Here is an 18,851-nt window from a genome sequence, read left to right as displayed (position 1 = left end):
GAAACTGTCTTGAAAAGCACCCAGTGCACAGTTTTTTGTACTATGAGGAATCTGACATTTACAACCTTGGCCTCTTTTGTCTTGCAAGCTGCTAATTATGCAGAAGTGCAAATTTGGATGGAGTTAATGGATGATTGACTGTGTGTGGAACTGAGCACAGCAATGTAAAACAGGAGCAGGGAAGCTTGCCCTATGTTGTCATCTTCCCTTCCCTCCTAGAGTGAGGAGAGGTGGTGAGTTTCTGACCTGAGAGCACCAGCCGTGGGCCTCTTGTCTGCTACAGGGCCAGCAAAGCGATGGTGATTTCATTGCAAAGCTCAGTCGCAGCAGGTTCCCCCCCTTTCCCTTAACCTAGTTCAGGGATTCTCCAATTGGGGTTGTGAGGTTATTATTGGGTAGGGGGATTGGGAGCTGTCAGCCTCCACCCCCAAACCCTGCTTTACCTCCAGCATTTATAATATGGTATTGAATTTTTAGAAGTGTTTAATTTATAAGGAGGGTTGCACTCACAGGCTTGTTGTGTGAAAGGGGTCATCAGTACAAAAGTTTGAGAACTACTGGCCTAGTTTCTGCCTCCAGCCAGGTCTTCCCAGCACGCTTCACTGCAAATCAGGCTGGGACTGGACCCAGAGCCGGTACCGGACCAGAGTGAAGTTGAGGGCTGGGCCCAATGGGCAGGGGGGAATAAATCTGAGCCCCGTGAGTTGGGCTGTTCCCCTCACAGACATTGCCACGCTGTGGGTGCCACGAGCCCCAAGTCTGGCCCTGCAGTGCTCTGGCTCTGAGCACGGACAGACCTAGGGTTGCCAACCCTCTAGGATTAGCTGGGAGTCTCCTGGAACCAGGCTCAATCTCCAGACTACTGAAACCAATCTGGGAGATTTTAGGCCACTAAAAGTCTGTTGGCGCAACATGACTAAGGCAGGCTCCTTGCCTGCCCCAGCTCCACTTGGCTCCTGGAAGCAGCTGGCAAGTCCCTCTAGCTCAGGGGTTCTAAAACGGGGTCAGGACCCTCGGGGCGGGGAGAGGGGTAAAGCGCTGTCAGCCTCCACCCCAAACCCCACTTTGCCTCCAGCATTTATAATGGTGTTAAAGATAATAAACAGTGTTTTTAAGTTATAAGGAGTCGCCGCACTCAGAGGCTTGGGAGCCACCAGCACAATCCTGAGCCCCCGCTCTGGCTCCTAGGCAGGGAGGCAGCCAGGGGCATGGCTGCCCAAGCAACTCCGCAGTGCCCATTGGCTGGGACCGTGACCAATGGGAGCTGTGGGAGGGGGCCCTGCAGGCGGGGGCAGTACGAGGAGCCGCCTGGCAGCCCCTGAGCCGAGGAGCTGGACGTGCTGGGCCCGTAACCCCTGCCCTGGCCCAGCCCCTGACAGAGGGGGAGGGGCGTGCGGGTTTCTGGGATTAGCAGTTGGCAGCCCTCGGCCGACCTGCCCCTCCCCCGTGCTGAGACCAGCCCGCCACGGGCCCCTCGGAACGAACCCCCCGCTCCATGTTCCCGGCGGGCCGGAAAGCCGCAGCCCACCGGAAGCGGCTAGCCCGGAAGCGGAGCCATGGCGCGCAGAGAGACGGGGCCGCCGGAGCAGGAGACTCTGCGCCGCTGGGAGCGGTAATGGGCGGGGAGCTCGACGGGGCGTGTGAGCGGCTCCGTAGGAAGCCCCTGCTTCCGGTTGCGGGGCACGCTGGGATGTGTAGCCTTGTAGCGCTGAGCGGCGAAAGCCTTGTGCGCATGCGTCCTACAGTGGCGTAATGGGCGGGCTGCTCAGGGGACCCGCCCCTTTCCAGAGGGACAGCGGCCGCTGGGCAGCGTCGTCATCCCAGGGGCCCCCGCGTTGTGATCCCAGAAACCCAAACACCTGCTCTGAGGGCGCGACCCCCTCCCGCCCGCCCGCCCTCGTTTTCACAGGGCTCTGGGATGGGGCCGGGGATAAGGGATTTGGGGGGCTGGAGGGGGCTCCAGACTGGAGCCGAGGGGTTTGAAGTGTTGGAGGGGGCTCAGGGCTGGGGCAGGAGGTTAGGGGGTGCAGGATCCGAGTGGCACTTACCTCAGGCGGGTCCCAGAAATGACAGCATGTCCCTGCGGCTCCTAGGCACAGAGACAACCAAGGAGGTTCCACACGCTGCCATTGCCCTCGCTATGGCTGCTGGCCAATGGGAGCTGCGGAGCCGGCACTTGGGGTGGGGGCAGCGCGTGGAGCCTCCCTGCCCACCCTTGTGCCTAGGGCCCACAGGGACACACTGGACACTTCCAGGAACCATGTGGAGCCATGGCAGGCAGGGAGCCTGCCTTAGCCCCGCTGCACCACTAACTGGACTTTTAAAGGCCAAGTCAGCAGTGCTGACCGGAGCCATCAGGGTCCCTTTTCGACCGGAACCAGACACCTGGGAACCCTTGACTCCATTGGCTGGGGCACGGGATGAGGTGGCAAAGCCTGGCCCTTTTAGGCCATGCTGAGATGTGGCCCCTGGTGTCACTCAAAGGTGGGTCCTCAATTCTATGAGTTGTCTTGACCTGGTGGTAGAAGTGGGTACCATTCCCCCATCTCTCCCTTTCCAGGGGGCGGGCGGTGTTTGTCCGAGTGGCTCTTGGACATCACACCTGTACTGATTCCTCATTAGGGTGACCCGATAGCAAATGTGAAAAATCTGGACAGGGAGGGGGGTAATAGGTGCCTATAGCACATCTGGTCATCCTATTCCTGATGCTCTTTGGGGCTCTCCCCTGTGCTCCCTGTTAGTGGGGCGTTGTCAGGAGATAGTGACTCTGTCCCAGTCTCTCTTCTGTGCTGCAGGCAGTGCAGTCATTCCTTCATACCCCCCAGTGTCCGCCTTCAGGTTTGTGGTCACTAACTAAGGTTGGTCAGAGTCTGCCTTAGTACCGAGGTGATCTAACTCCTTGGCCTCGCATGGTAGGTCTCTGCAGAGATCTGGAGCCGGCCAGCTTGTCAGCTTCAATTGTTTCATCCCTTCCCATCCATCCAATGAAAAGCATCTGTTCTGGCACAGGATCTCAGATGCTTTGCAGTCAGCCCTCGTGAACCCTGCTGTGAAACACGGGATTTTTATCAGCTCCATTTTCCAATTGCAGAAATTGAAGCACACAGGTTTGCCAAGGTCACTCAGAAGCACTGACAAATCTGAGACTAGAACCTCAGAGTCCTGACGTTCTGTTTCAGTAACTAGACCACACTGCCCTAAGGAATAAGCTGTCCATCTGCCAACCCATCATGTCAGTTCCTAAACCAGCAATCTTGTTGAATGGAAACCTGCTGAAATAATCAAATAACACGATTTTGCAGGATGCCTGGACCAGCCTGCTTCTCCTGTGATTTCAAGGTGTTGTGTATGGAGTTGGGAATAAAAAGACACTATTTTTGTCTGTGGTTATCTTTCCTTAGGGAGCAGGCCCAGCTAAAGGCAAATGTTATTGAGGAGGACACTGAAGAATGGCAGAAAGATTCCACCTTTGCAGGACTGGAGAGAGTGGGAGGGGTGGATCTGTCTTATGTCAAAGGAAATGACACAGTTGCCTGCGCTTCCCTGGTGGTTCTCAGCTACCCAGATCTTGAGGTAATGGCCCTTGAGTGGTGGTCTCATGGTTGGGATACCTGTAATGTAAAGGCTTTGTAGAAAACCAACCTACCCAAAGGGCATCATGGACTGTATCTCAGCATCACAAGGCTGCAGCCAAGTATCTGACCCACATGTTCACCAAGAAAAGGCTTTCTGCAGAGAGCATGGGTGAGGAGGAGAGAACTGGAGTGATGGTCTATGGTATTACCTAGCAAAATTAATTTGGAAATACGTAGTTTGTCACATAGCTTAGAGTCCAAGAGTTACAGAGAACTTTTGGAGGCCCAGAGAGATTGTTCCAGTGTGTGGCAATTGCTCAGGAGTAGGTCAGAGATGATGATGTTGATAAGAAATAGCTCATAAACTGGCTTTGAAGATTTTGATTTAATTAGGTAAATGTTGAAAATCAACAGTTTCACCCTCTATCCAGAGACAAACTGCAGAAAGACCATTGTTATTCAACATTTACCAGAGAACAAGTTAAAACAATGTGACATTTCTAGACAGATGGTGCCTTCCTTGTCAGATCCCTCTGGTAATCAGTTAATATGAGATGTGATTTACAATGGCACTTCCAAATCTGTTGTGAATCTCCCACATTCTGCAGTCATTAAACTTTGAATTAATAAAGATTTATCCGAGTTTATGTACAGATTTCAACTAATGTAAAAAGTTGTCACTAACTAAAACCCCTGACAACAAATATGGAATTTAACATTGATTTCCACTGGAAATCACAGAAAGTGAGAATCAGATCGTGCCACAGTTCTTAGAGACTTGCCCTAGACAGCGGTGTAAGTTAATTCACCTACTGTCCTTGATCAGTGTCCTAACAGGCTTTCTTCTGGAATCCACTTGCTTTCCAAATGCTGAGTGAGAGGCCCTTTGGTCAGGCATTGATTATAAGTAAGGCTAAGATTTTGTCACAGATATTTTTAGTAAAAGTCACGGACAAAACAGAAACATTCAGGGAAGCCATGACCTGTCCCTAACTTTTACTAAAAATATCCTTGACAAAATGGGGATCTGTGGTTCCCCACACTACGTCAAGTGGGGCAGCTGCAGGGACTAAGAGCTGCCTGTAGCAGCTGGGGGCTGCAGGATCTCTCTGCCACCTGTAGCTTTGGTCATCCCCCGCTGCCTGCAGGGGCTGGGAGCTCAGGATTTCCCACCACCCATGGGGTCCAGGAGCTGCCATAGTGGTAAGGAGCTCATCCCTGCCACCTCCAGCGGCCTGGAGCTTGGGGGTTCCCCACCGCTGCCCACCAGGAGCTGGTGGGTACTCCATTGCCCTAGCGGCTGGGAGCTCAGGGATTCTGCTGCCAGTGACAGGGAGCTGCTGGGGTTTTCTCTGTCACCACTGCCAGCAACAGGGATACTCACAGCTTCCTGCCCCAGCAGGTGGCAGTGGACCCTGCAGCTCTTGACCACCGCAAGCTGAAATCACAGGGGCCACTAGAAGTCACGGATTCCATGACCTCCATGACTAAATTGCAGCCTTAATTATAAGGACAGTGATCTCTTGCTATTGCACACTCAAATGGGACCAAAGCATCCCTAGCCATTGGCAAAGTCCCTGCACTCATTCAGGGTAGGGTAGTGTAGACAAGCCCTTCATCGCTAGCGGTACAAATCGGCCAGAGACCTCTTACTTTGCAAAACCCAGCGTCCTTTTCTTTCCCTGTGTTCATTCCCACCACCATCTATATACAACTGTGTACAATTCAGTAGGAGTTAGGTAGCCACCAAAGGGACAGCTAGTTCCTGTTGCTAGCTAAGAACAGCAGTTCCTTACTCCTCCTGTTCCCACTTCCTTCCTGCTAGCTTTATAGGCCTTTGCCCCAGCAGGCTCACAGGTGATTACTCTCAGGCTCCTTTAATGAGCCACACCCTGCCAGCTCCAATCAGTTCCCCTTGATGGGAACTGCGCTAACAGTTTCTGAGCGAACGGGCTGGTTCAGTGCCTCTTAGGCCAGCACCCTGTTACAAGTAGGCTAGGGCATATCTGGTCATTTTCCATCATCTGCCCATCACTTCTCTCCCTCCACCACCACACTCACACTGAGGGGACAAGTTGCAATGAGCTAATGGGCAGCATTTGTGTTTAACTTTGGGGGAGTGGCCCAGCAGGGTTAGGAGAGAGTATTGAAGCGAGAGAGAGAGAGAGAGAGAATATAAATCCTGGAGAAGAAATATCTGAGCTGGTCAGGATTAAGCCAGCTATGGCCTGGGTTCAGCACACTGATTCTAGGGCCTCTTGCAGACATGAGTCTGTGTTCCCAGCACTGTCCTTGTTTTGTCCCAGGTGCTATATGAGGATTGCCAGATGGTGACCGTGAGTGCCCCCTACCTGGCAGGATACTTAGCTTTTCGAGAGGTCCCTTTCCTGGTGGAAGCTGCTCAGAGACTTCAGGAGCGAGAGCCTGGGCTCAGGCCTCAGGTGCAGCATGTTCCTTTCTCTCATGGGGAGATGTCCCTGGGGTACTGGATGTACCTGAAAAGAAACCGTCCCTAGAGGTTGCCTTGCCAGCACCTTTGCAGCGGGCAGGGCAGGGTGCACCCTAACACAGCCTTGTTGTTATGTTTGCTTCACTGTCTCTGTGGGGGTGGGGATGGGGAAAGCGAGCAAGTGGCCAGCCAGACTTCACCTGATTTGTGAGCAGGGAAGGCAAGATGTAGGGATGACTTCCATCCTTGCTTTAGTACTATGGGAGTGCAGGGCACTGGGCTGCAATAGAAAGATCAGCTCCCTACTCCCAGGGATGGTAGTCAAAAGGGGCATGAAAGAGAGGGTGGGGCAGGCAGGGGTGGGGCACACCTGGGTAAAGTAAAGGAGCTGTGGGGGTGGGGCAAAGGATTGAAATGGAGCTTCTCCTTCCTCACAGAGCTGGCCTCACTTGCCACTTGTTCAGGCTGGAGGAGTGTTTGCTCAGCTGGAGCGTTTCATGGTGCTTGGTAACTAACACATCACCTGGTGGTTCTTCCAGGTGCTGCTTGTAGATGGGAATGGCGTGCTCCATCATAGAGGTATGAGAGAGCCCTCCTGCCTGACAGGGACCCCCCCCCCCAAGCCCCAGGAGAGAGCGCTGCCCCCTGATGGGGGACCCCCAGACTCCAGGAGAGAGACCTGCTGTTCACTAGGGTCCCAAGAAGGGGACATTAAATAATTATCATCTAGCAATAGGCTAATTCCCCTCCCCCAGAGGCATTGATTGGGTTCTGATCCCAACTGGAGGTTCTGGAACCTCCAGCTTAGGGGTTGACAGACTGCCCCTCTGTGGAGAGCTCTGTCTCTGCGGCACTGGTCCCCATCTGCCAGAACCACCCACTCTGTGCTTGGCTGTAGTGTTGTCGCAGTCTTACAGACGTACCTGGGCTGTCCTTTCTGACGCGGGTCACCAGAACAGGGTGGAGAACCCCATTGCTGGCCCCTTCCTGTTTCCCTTGACCATCTCTTGGCTTGTTCAGCAGGGTTTGGTGTGGCCTGCCACCTGGGGGTGCTGACAGGCCTGCCCTGTATTGGTGTGGCCAAAAACCTCCTGCAAGTCGATGGCCTGGCCAAGGATGAGCAGCACAAGGGGCAGGTAAGGCCAACACGAGCATCCCTCCCTCCTGTGCCAGTGGGGGAAATGGAGTAAGAGCCTTGGTGAGAGGGAGCTCCTGGCAGCCCCCCTCCTGCTCTCTCCCACCATGAGGAGCTGGGGAGCCACATGCTGGCTGGTAAGGGGCAGCTCCCGGGTTCTCCAACCCAGCAGGAAGTGCTGGCGGTACAGTATTAAGGGAGTCTGCTCAGACAGAGAAGGGAAGTTCTGGAGTAGGCTCTTCCAGACCCTCCTGGAACTGGTGCACTGGAGTTCTAACCAGCTGGCCCTTGGGTACTCATTTTAGATCCGCGACCTGCAGCTGGGAGGAGATGTATTCCCTCTGAGGGGCACCTCCGGGAGAGTCCTGGGCATGGTGAGTCATGGAGAAGGCCCAGCTGTGACCAACACGCAGAGCAGACTCCCCATGTTCCCTAGCCTGGCTCAAATGGGAAGGAGGGAGGGGACAAAGTGTGGTGCAGCTCTCTGCAGCCCAGTGACAATAAGCCAGGAGGGCAGGATCTGAGCAGGTAGAGCTAACACTCACCTCCCATTCCTTTCAGCCAAGGCGTGAGATCCCCTCCTGGGATACATGGCCACTTTGTCATATGTGACAGTGATATGTGAGCTGTCATCTCCTAGTCTATCTGCCCATGTCTTGCGCCCTTATAGCAAAAGGGCAAAGCACGGGCAGGAGTTTTTTCTGTGGCAGGTCTCCAGACTGTGAGACAGGAACCTCTGCAACTTGGTGAAAAAGGCAGCTTGGGAGATTATGGGGCTGGCTGGGTCCCCACTCGGAGCTGGCAGGTGTTGGCTGCCTCCCTTGCCTGGGTATATTCTCCACTGAGCAAGGTCCCTTGCTCTGAGCAGTGTGAAATATTGGGGATGGGAGTATAAGGAGCCCTAGGAGACAGACCTCCCTGTGATGCTCCCAAGCAGAGAAGAGCAGTAAAGCCTGGGTCTCTGAGATGTCTGACACTCCCCTGCTCTCCCAAGTGTCCCCATGTGTGTTTGCAATCACCGATGTCTTGCATTTGTTTTAAACAAGCCCCAAAGCTCTGGTCTGTCTGGTTTCCAACCCTCCAGGCCCTGCGCAGCTACGATAAGAGCACAAAGCCCATCTACGTCTCCGTGGGCCACAGGACGTGCTTGGAGTCGGCGGTGCGCCTCGTCCAGTCCTGCTGTAGGTACCGGATCCCAGAGCCCATCCGACAGGTGCGAAGGCAGGGGCAGCTAGGGGATGGGGAGCCGAGACTGTCATGGGAGACATGGCCGGTTAGAGAAGGGGTGACAGGCACCTGTGAATGACAGGGCTGCGCCGGCAGGTTGGCCTCAATTCCCCAAGAGCAGCACCTGAGTCTGCTGGGCCGTCCCCTCCAGCTATGGGCTACAGCCGATCCTGGTGGTTCTGATCTACCTGTCATCTTTATAAAACTGCTCCTTCCCTTTTTTTGTCCTCCTGACCTGTCCCTGACACACGGTGCATAGAAGCACCTGCAGCCCTCAGTGCGGATCCAGCCTGGTGGGGCTCTCTGCTCCTCTCTGCAGGCTGGCTCTGGGGTTAATAATGCAGAGGAGCTGGAGGTGCAGCGTTCCCAGAATATGGAGCCGAACACAGACTGCAGTGTTTATCCTCTGGGCTATGGGGTATGCCGCACTCCGCAACAAGCTGCAGGCTGCCAGTTCCATATGTAGCCTGTAGGTGGCAGCACTAGATCGCATGCAGTGCCTCTTGCTGCCAGAGATTTTATAATTAAATTACAGCAGGGCTGGAGAAATGAATCTCGAAGTGTGAAGCTGTTGGGATTTCTCCCCGGAGAAGAGCTTCCTTCTCCTCCGGATCACCCTGCCATTAGCAGTTCAGGCAGGCTGCCCCGGTCAGCATTCAGGGAGCAGAGTCTGTTCTGTGTCCCCTTTGTAACATCACCCAGGAACACTGAGCATTCGATTGCTACACCTCGGCCTTCCTCCCGTATCTGCCAGCCCTGGCTCTGCTGCTTTCTGAGCAGCATTGAGAAGGCTCCTACCAAGGCCAGACGCACAGGCGCTGCAGACAGAAGTTGTTCGTTGGTATTGTGATATTTTCTGAAAATTGAACAGTGTGACACTGTTTAGTTGTAGAGCGACCAGCAAACCTCAAAGCAAAACGGCCCATTGGCGTCTCCAGACCAGAGCTGATCATGGAGTTTCTGGTCCCATATCTCTCTTCCTGACAGACTGGAGCAGTCTTACAGGTCATCTGGTCCCATATCTCACTGCCAGCAGGGCCAGCACCCAGTGCTTCAGGAGACAGGCTCTCATAGTGGCACTTGGGAGTGTGTTAGGAGGGAAGGGGAAAAGCCTTCCCCAGTGGAAACATACCCATAGTTCTCTTGGAAATCATTTTGACTCAGGTGCTGTACTCCTGACAGCTGCTTTGTCGCCTTCAGCCCCGTTCCCATGCCTCTTCCTTGGGACTGGCTGCTAGACTCCTCCAGCTGACCAGAAGCATTAGTTAAAGGGACAAAATGTATATGCTGGTGACTCCTTCCAGGAGAAGATTTGAGAACCGTCTCCAAGGATTAGAAAGATGTGAACCCAAGGAGGGAAAGGAATTATTCAGCACGGGGGTTCTTGGACTTTTTCACAGTACGGGTCATATCTTCATGGAGAGTGTGTCATAGATGCTCATATGGACCTCACCAGTTCACTATCTCGTGGAACCTGCTCTTCATCACACAGCCTCCCAGGGGTTATGACAACAATCACCTACAAGAAACAAGAACTTTAGTAGCAAAGGATGTAACGTCTTTTGATGTATTTAGTGGCTGGAGGCGAGATAACAGAGCCGCACCAGCTAGGTCTCCACAGATGCTGTAGCTGTTCCCGTGAGCAGAGTTTGGGAAGCCTCTGGTTTGGGTGGTCTAGGGAGGAGGAACTGGATAAAACTGAGCAAACACTGAACATTCAACAACATTGGGCAATCCTTTTCCTAAGATTTAGCTGACATAGAACAGGAATTAGCGTGTGGTAGGGCTGAAAGCTGCAGCCCTTTGAGTTAAAAGTGGGCTGAGTAAAGCACCAGAAAATAGAATGTAGGGGTCCTTCCTGCACTAAGAACAGGAGTACTTGTGGTACCTTAGAGACTAACAAATTTATTAGAGCATAAGCTTTTGTGGGCTAAAACCCACTTCATCGGATGCATGGAATGGAACATAGTAAGAAGATATATATATATATATATATATACACACACAGAGAAGATGAAAAAGTCAAAGTAGCCATACCAACTGTAAGAGGCTAGTTAATTAAGATGAGTTATTATCAGCAGGAGAAAAAAAAACTTTTGTAGTGATAATCAAGATGGCCCATTTTAGACGGTTGATCAGAAGGTGTGAGGATACTTAACATGGGGAAATAAATTCAATCTGTGTAATGACCCAACCACTTCCGGTCTCTATTCAAACCCAAGTTAATGGTATCTAGTTTGCATATTAATTCAAGCTCAGCAGTTTCTTGTTGGAGTCTTTTTTTGAAGCTTTTTTTTTTTTTTTTTTTGAAGCTGTTGCAAAATTGCCACCTTTAAGTCTGTTGCTGAGTGACCAGAGAGGTTGAAGTGTTCTCCGGCTGGTTTTTGAATGCTATGATTCCTGATGTCAGATTTGTGTATTTCTCTGTGGTGAGCCTGCAGGTTGTTGAGGAGATGTGAAAGGGGAATGTCCTACAGCAGGTTTTGCCTGGGTAGTCCAGTATGATCACAGCTTTTCTCATGCCCAAGGTGAACCTTCAGGGTTGTCAGCCCTTGAAGCTTTTCCTGGTTCTGAAGGTTCTGGTAGCTTCAAACACACGCAGCTCACAGCTGAGCTCAGCTCTTCCATTCTCTCCTTCACTGGGCTATGGTGCCATCTTACATGAAAGCAGTGGCTGTGTAGCTGCTGTGGGGACATAAACGTGCCACTTTGCTGGAGGCACAGCTGGCCCCATCCTGCACTGGGGTACATGTGGCTAAGTTGTACGAAGTGGATGCCAGACATCATCTCGGCCATGGACGCAGTCGTGTTTGAATTTAGAACAAGAGATGGCTTTGCTGACTCTGGGCATGTGTCTCAGATGCAGCAAGTGTAGTGAACTTTCAGAGGAAGTAGAGGGAAATTCATTGTCTGCTACAATAAATATTTACATCTTGTTTGGACCTCATTCTGCAAGTAAATACCAGGCAGAGGCATGAGAACTCTGTGTGCGCAGAGGTAGCACTCTGTCTCCTCTGGCAGGCTCATGAATATGCCAGCCAGAGGGACCTCCTAGGTGCAGCCCAAACAAAGGAACCCAGGTGAACATGAACCAGTCTCCCACTGCCTCAGGCAAAACACCCACCTGCAGCTACTGGTGTCATGACACTAAATCTGCCTAAATCCCCAACAAGAGCTCCGCATGACCTGTCTGTGGGTGCAAGAATTCCAAGCCTGTCCAGATTCCAAGCTACACATGCATGGGGTATGAAGTGGAGCCTTTTAGCAAATGAGCTCCCAGCCTTTGACTCCCCGGGATGGAACAGGACCTGCATCAGGATAGGCTTTGTTACTCTGCTGGCTTGACTTTCTGCTTTGCTGCCCGTCAGACTCCTGCTCACTAGATGACCCTCTTCACTCCAGCTGGCAGCTTGCCCAGCAGAGCAATCTGCAGGGCATCCCTGGCCTGCCACAGAGCAGCAGAGAGGCAAGTCTCAATTGTTGCCCCTGGATGCTGCACTTTCAAGCCACTGCACCTGTGCTGTTAAACTCTCCTCCATCAAGGAACTGGAACCAAAGCTATCAGCTCTGCCCTGCCTGTTGCAAGTTCCTGCTACCTAGTGGGGGATTGCCAGCTGAGGGCCAGAACCCCCTACTTCCTGAGACCTGACCCTCCTTCCCCCTTCACCAGCATGCTGTGCCCACATGTGCCACTGCCGCCCATTCACAAAATAGACAAGGTAGAAATTCCAGACCCCTAATGCCAGCATTAGTCCCCTCTGAAAATAGAAGGGATTATTACAGCACAATGATCCATCTTATTGATTAGCCTCTTGGTTAATAAGCTGGGTTAAGCTGCGTCTCAGCACAGCATTAGGAGTGAGGGCTGGCAAGTAACTTGCTGCCTAATCAAGCCTTAGCTGCGTTGTTGGGCGAACTTTGATTTGGGGGTTTTTTCTCCTGCAGAAAAACGGTAAGTGAATGAGGCTTTTGCTACTTGGGCTCCCAGCAGGCATTTTATCAAGCAGTCTGTTTCCCTTGTTATGAAATTCATCACGTAATGTCTTATCCTGAAGAGTGATCAGAGTTATTTGTCAGCTGAGTTATGAAACTGTCCAATTATGAACAGGGGAAAAAAATTCCTCCAAACAAACTGCTCCTTATGTAACTGTATTTCATTGTCTGGCATGTGGAATTGGTGTGTGGCTCTTAAGCAGCATCTCCAGCACAGACTTGCAGGGAGGCGTGAAGCGAGCTAGTGGGGAGTTGGGTGCAGGAATTTGCACGACCAGCACAAACATGTGAGTTACATCCAGGGCAGCCTCGGGGCGTTTTATTAATCCACCTCACTAGTCCTGGCCTTGTACATTTATCTAGTTCCCTTCAGCTGGAAGGAGCCCAGACTGCTTCAGAGGAGGGTTGTATCATGAAGCCATCTCTGGTGCTGTTCTGAGCTACCACCATGCAGTGAGGTTTTTAAGGGAGGAAGTGAAGAATGACTTCCCAAATGAAGCTTTGGGGGAAAATTAGCCCAGAACTCGTACCATTACCCTTGTTGAGCTGGCTATGGCTTCTTTAATGACCACAAAGGGCTGTATCTCACTGGAAAGATGGTCCCCTGCACCACACCAGGCCATTCGTTCAGCAACGACTCTGACCTAGCACCAGTGCTGAGTCACCAGCAGCACATTCTATAGCTCTCTCTGTTTTCTTTGAAGGCCTCCCACCCAAATACTGAGCAGGCCCTGTCCTGCTTAGCTGAGGAGATTTGAGAAAGGTGTGTTTTCCTCCGTGAATCTCACACCTGAGAACAAGCTGTGCTCTGGGAAATGAAGCTATCTGATCTAAGAGTTTGCTTCCACCAGAATTGCTCCTTAAGGATTTCACGTGTCACATGGAGGACCTTTGGTTCATGACCACTTGTAGACATCCTCATCCTGGGCTGCCAGGCCTGCCACAGCGGCACTGGGGCAGGCTGATGCAACTGGCTCAGGTGCGGGCTGGTGTGTGACCTCACCCTGCAGCCCAGAGCAGGGGAGGGAGACTCATTCCCAGAACCAGTCTAGATCTCAGTTGGGACATGGAACCCTTTGCCCATAGGCTGCCAGTTCAAATCTAGTCCCAGGCAAGTCATTCCCAGCTGTTAGCTGGCCTGTGTGCAATGAGTTGCTGGATCTCAGCCTACTTCCTAATGGACAGGTGTCTGCATCCCTATAGCCACTGCCACTGCTGGCACCGGTGGGGCTCTGGTCTCATGCTCAACCGTGGGGCCCAAGACACAACCAGCCATGGAGACCAAATGACCCCTGCACAGGGCTCCCTCCTGCTGTGGTTGAGGTTGCTGGAGGGGCAGTGTGAGTAAATTTTGCCCTGCTGCTACAGCCCCCCTGTGTGTGGCTAGAGGGACGGGTGTGGCCACGTCTACCTTGGCTAGGGGGACAGTGCATTAGTTGACTGCTGCGATGGGGGAGCGAGTGACACTTCTGCCATAGCCCAGCTCTGCTGCCCCTTAGCGATGCTCCTCTCAGCAGCAGGGTGGGAATGTTCCCAGTGCTGCTGGCTCTCACAGTAGCAACCCTCATGCTGGGAGCAGCAGGTGGGGAGGAAGCTGAGAGTCCAGTGTCTATAGACAGCGAACGCCTCCACCCAGGGGTGACCCTGACCCAGCAGCACTCGCTGCCACTCCAAGAAAAAGCAATTAAAACACTCGAGCACTTTGTTCCCCGCCTGCCTATTTCCAGCACAGGGAGGGAGCTGTGAGCCACAGAGCCAGGTGCTGGCAGGGCGAAATTGCCACAGGGCCTTTGTGTGCTGCTCAGACTGATGTGGCTCCCAGCAGCTTCCTGCGGGCAGAGGGGCACTTGTCCTTCCCTCTGTGGCCAGGCCCAATGGCTGTAGCAAGGGATGGCGGGGGCAGTGAGCACGCAAAGGTGCAGCAGTGTCCTGGACTGAAGCAGAGGCAGCTCCTGTCCAGGCCAGCGCCCGCTGTTCAGGTCAGGCTCAGGCAGTGGTGTCAGAATATCAGGGAGCAGCCCCTCAAAAGTGCATTCTCCGCCTCCCCCACTCCCCTGCACCTGGGATCACTAAATGCCCGTCTCTGAGGGGAGGGAGACTGGCTTGCTCTCTCAGGGACTCTAACCTGCCATTGGGGTTCTGACAGGTCTTTTTTGTCTCCTGTGTTTGTGCCCTAATAGGATGAGACACCCTGGGTCTGAGGCCTGGGGCTGGGCAAAGCATCACTCTTTCCTGCAGTTACATTTGGAGGGGGCTTTGCACCCCCATTGAGGAGGTTCTTGTGGACAGAGGGAAAAGCCAGTTGGGCTGCTTTACGCTCCTTCATGCCTAGTACACCTTGAACGGACAGGTTGGAGCCTGTGGCTAAAAGGGAGAGTACAGGGGGTCATACTGAAAGGTGAACTGTCAGGCTGGGGAAAGGTTATTAGTGACGTTCCTCAAGGATCAGTCTTGGGACCAATCTTGTTTAACATTTTCATTCATGACCTTGGCACAAAAAATGAGAGTGTGCTAATAAAATTTGCAATGACACAAAGTTGGGAGGAATTGCCAATATGGAGGATGGACCGGAATATCATACAAGAAGATTTGGATAACCTTTAAAATTGGAGTAATAGGAATGGGATGAAATGTAATAGTGGAAAGTGCAAGGTCATGCACTTAGGAACTAACAGCAAGAATTCTAGCTGTAAGCTGGGAATGGATCTGCTGGAAGCCACAGAAGAGGAGAAAGACCTGGGTGTATTGGTCTTGAGGTAGAGTCCGGACTCTAGGACTCTGTGAGGTGAGATGGTCCCAGAGCTCAGGCTCTCCGCCCAGAAGTCTGCACTGCAATTAAACAGCCCTGCGAGCCCAAGTCAGCTGCACGGGCCAGCCACGGGTGACTGATTGCGCGGTGAGTCTGAGATAGCCTGAGTGGTAACCAGAGGCCCTGCCCTAGGGCTGGGCTTTGGTAACAGAAACCTGAGCGAGAGAGAGGGAAGCAGAAGCCATCAGCTGCAGTGGGTGGTATTATTTCACCAAGCAGAGCAGCCTAACCAGAGCCTTTGCCCTGAGGTGAGCCACTTACACCACGGGTGAGGCTGCTGAGCCTTTTGCTGAAATTCTGGGTCCCGCTCCCTCTTCCTCTTCTCCCAAGGTGCAGTCCAGGCTCTGCTTCCAGGTGCCCTGCTGAGGGGAAGCATGCCATGTCCCTGCTGCTCCATGGGCTGGGTGCAAGGGGCAGCTGGGAAATAACTCGGGCAGCTCCCCCTTCACCTCAGCCATTGCCAGGGGTCTGGATTCACTCTGTAGGTCAGCATCCACTTCCTGCTTTGCCTCTTGCTACCATAAGTGGAGACTGGCCTGTCATGTCTCTGCACCACATCTGAGGGCATCAGAGCCGAGGAGGAGAGGGGGCAGATGCCAGCCGGGTGAGAGTTGGGTATGGTACGAGCTGTGCAGAATCTCACGAGGAGGCAAGTTAATTGTATTTCTACTGAACATCCCAGGCACTCGGGTCTCTTAGAGGCCTCTGGCTGAGACCAGCTGAACTCGCCAGAGCTCCTGGACTGTGTGTCGAGAGCTGGAGGGATTTGATGGGGATTTGCTTTCCCAGCTGAGCTGCCTGGCTGTTACCCCTGGACTTTGTTGCCTGTTGCCCCCTGCCCCCAGTGCTTGGGAGAGGCCCAGGGCTGAGCTGGCCCTTGATACTGACTGGTGTGTGCCCGCTGCCCACTCTGTGCCTTGCCGTCTTCCGTTGTGGTAAATGTAGAGTTGGGGAGCTGGGCTTTAGGAAATCTCATTTCTGCTTCCAAAATCAACCGTGCTGCAGCTAAGGCTGCCTGGGCTGAGACCCTTCTCCATTTTGAGTCTTTGTCTTTTCGGCCCATGTGCAGTTGAGGGGTAAGTGGAGCGGGATAAGGTCAGGGCGGCAGGTGGGTCCCTCCTTGTGTGGGAGCCCTACCTGGGACTGCCGGCCGTATGCTGCAGATAGCTTGGGGTTGAAGGGGGCTGAGCCTTCATGCCCCTCTCACTTGCAGAGAGGATGAATGCTGTGCTTAGGCTGGGGATGGACAGCGCACCAGGACCCTGCGGAGTGACTCTGCCTCCTGCCCTGTGCAGCTGCCTGAGAGCATCTGCTTGGCACAGTTCTTTAGAGGGTGTGGGCAGTCTGACCAATCAAGTCTTGAGTCTTCTGTAATCCATCTCCTCCCCAATTGCAGGCTGACATCAGATCCAGAGAGTACATCCGGAAGCACCTGTCCTCCCCACTGGGGGGCACATCTCCTGGGCCAGGGAGGTAGGTGTGTGGGTGGTCTAAGCAACCGCACGTCCAGAGGGGATCTGCTCATGTAATGCTCTTGGGTAATTGCATTAAAGGGACAGTTGGGGTAACAAGGCGGGATAAAGGGCAGCAGGGCGCATGCTGCCCCCACGGAGCAGGAGATTTCTGACGGGTGCCGTCTGTGCTGCACCATGTGTTCCCGCTGAGGGTGCAGCATCCTGGGCTGGCTGGACCATGAGACTGCGAAAGGTCACTGGGGATTTTGTCTGTTTCCGGTGTACATGATAAGCAAAGTGCTAAGGCCCCTGTGTGTGATGTGAGGGTGGACAAAAATACCCTGCAAGGAGCTGGCCTCTGTGCCTTAATGAATAAAGAAAGGGCCAGGCCACCTTATTCTTTTGTAATGCAGGGCTGGATTCGGGCCTGATATATTAGTGTAAATCCAGAGAAACACCTCTGGTTTCTATGGGATTTCACTGATATCAATCCAGAATAAGTGAGATTCTTTAAGTCATTCTCTTGATATCAACCCCCTGTCCCTTTTTTATTTCAATGTAGAAGCAACATTTTCAGCACAGTTCCTGGCAGCTGATAGCTGGCTTCTCTCTCCTACAGTCACCTGTGCAAACAAGGGGCTGGAGAGATACAGGACAATAAAACTAAATGAAGATTAGCCTGGTTAGTGATGGGCAAATTGCTCTCAGGTCTCCCAGGCTGATCCACCCTAGAGGGGATCATAAGGACCAGAGCAGAGCTGGGTATGGTGTGGAGGTTGGTGCTGGTTAATGTGATGCTCTGATACTGCTGACTGGAGGCAGGCATGATGGGGGGAGGTGATGTTCAGAACTCGCAGGAACAACTCTACCTGTACACCACAGCCTGCTCTGCTGCCCCGCTTGTGTCGTGCCTGGCCTGCCACCTCCACAGCTCTGCAATGCACCATACCAGCACTGCATGCTAATCCAAGCCTGAGATCCCCACACCCCTGGCTTGGCTGATGCCCCTCAATCCCAACTTGCAGCACCTTCCTGCTGGGCCAGTCCTGGGCAGATGCTGACAGTCCCGTCGAATGCATGCCCCGACTTGAGACCCCAAACTCATGCGTGAGATATCAGCACCAGTGTCTCAAGATGGTGCCCCAGAGTTCCCATATCTCCAGCTCCAGTTCCCAGAGTAGCAGAAAGTCACTTGAGTTGGTTTGGCTTTTTTTACTCCTCATGACCTTTCCTTGTTCTTGTTCCAGGAAGGAAGAGGCTGAGCCCAAGCATTAATTTGGCCCCAGGAAGACACTGCCCAGCCCCAGTGTGAACTTGAGCCTTCCACCCCCTCTGGGATCAGAGCTCCAAGAAGTCTCTACAGGGCAGCGTGGCTCACCGTCCACACCAGGAACTCAGGGTACTTCGTGGGGTGAAAAGCCAGGATAACCAGAGATTAACCAGGAGCTTCCCCCTGGGCTCTGCTAATGGGGCAGGAGCCCCAGCCCCTGATGGTTTATAAATTCTAGAGAATATTTTATATTCCAATTTTGAAACCACACACTGTAAAAATAAATTTTCACCAGTGCTCGTACACTAACAAAGCAGTGTTTGGGAGTCAAGGGAGGGATTATTTGCAGCAAGACTGTGAGAATTCACTTTGGGTGGTTTCTTAACAAACGAGTTAAAAACAGCATGAAGCTCCCAGTTTGACACTGGCTTCTTGCCAATCCCTTTAGTGACACAATCTCATGGACTTCCTGCTCCCCAACCTCCTTTTACCCTTTCCTCCCCCCTTCTCCAGCCTGGGTGTTTGTGTCACTTCACACATCTCAGGGGAACAGAAGCCCAATAACTAGTAGCTGCTGGTCCTGACAGACGGGCAGAGGACTCTGTGTTTTGGGTGGGCGTGTAACTCACAAGGGAGGTGCGGGAGCCAGCAATCTGCTGCATGGTTTGGAGGAGGGGAGCTGCTAGGCTCTAAGTCCTGAATTTGGATCCCTGGGAAGCAAACAGTCTCTCTGGTACACAGGTTGTGCAGTCCTTGGTCCATCAGGTCTCAATGGCTGCTGCTCTGCCTGCTGTCAGTTACCGAACCTTGGTGGCCTTATGCAACAAATCATTCCTCTGTGTAAATGGTGCTGCAGGTTTGTCAGTCTCCATGGGACCTGCACGGTGAGCCCTGCTAGGAGCAGCATCCACACAGCATAGTGTGTTGTTTCACATTGTT

At 52.9% G+C, this 18,851-nt stretch overlaps 1 protein-coding gene across 6 annotated transcripts; it reads left to right on the top strand.

Moving 5' to 3' along the window:
- The first annotated feature begins 1,486 nt into the window (after positions 1-1,486).
- Positions 1,487-18,215, top strand: ENDOV (endonuclease V). 6 transcript variants are annotated; one of them, XM_032797190.2, is made up of 9 exons: positions 1,487-1,612; positions 3,402-3,573; positions 5,882-6,016; positions 6,564-6,603; positions 7,045-7,160; positions 7,465-7,533; positions 8,244-8,372; positions 16,585-16,661; positions 17,890-18,215. In XM_032797190.2, exons 1-9 carry the CDS (start codon positions 1,557-1,559, stop codon positions 17,915-17,917), a joined length of 822 nt encoding a protein of 273 aa, XP_032653081.1. In that variant the 5' UTR covers positions 1,487-1,556; the 3' UTR covers positions 17,918-18,215. The 6 variants fall into 6 exon arrangements, with proteins under 6 accessions (XP_032653081.1, XP_032653082.1, XP_032653079.1 ...); XM_032797191.2 differs by having other exon boundaries at positions 1,488-1,612; positions 7,048-7,160; XM_032797188.2 differs by lacking the exon at positions 1,487-1,612 and having other exon boundaries at positions 2,491-3,573; positions 7,048-7,160.
- Positions 18,216-18,851: the final 636 nt, after the last annotated feature.

This window comes from Chelonoidis abingdonii, chromosome 13 (genome assembly GCF_003597395.2).
Source record: "Chelonoidis abingdonii isolate Lonesome George chromosome 13, CheloAbing_2.0, whole genome shotgun sequence".
Lineage (NCBI taxonomy): Eukaryota > Metazoa > Chordata > Testudines > Testudinidae > Chelonoidis > Chelonoidis abingdonii.
This window is presented reverse-complemented; position numbering and strand designations above follow the sequence as displayed.

What these genes read in the sequence shown, in the direction of transcription:
- ENDOV (XM_032797187.2), top strand. Translation starts at nt 3,304, where the DNA reads ATGCCTGGACCAGCCTGCTTCTCCTGTGATTTCAAGGTGTTGTGTATG. An exon ending in ATGAGCAGCACAAGGGGCAG is followed by an intron (nt 7,161 to 7,464) that starts GTAAGGCCAACA and finishes TACTCATTTTAG; the next exon opens with ATCCGCGACCTGCAGCTGGG. An exon ending in CCGGGAGAGTCCTGGGCATG is followed by an intron (nt 7,534 to 8,243) that starts GTGAGTCATGGA and finishes CCAACCCTCCAG; the next exon opens with GCCCTGCGCAGCTACGATAA.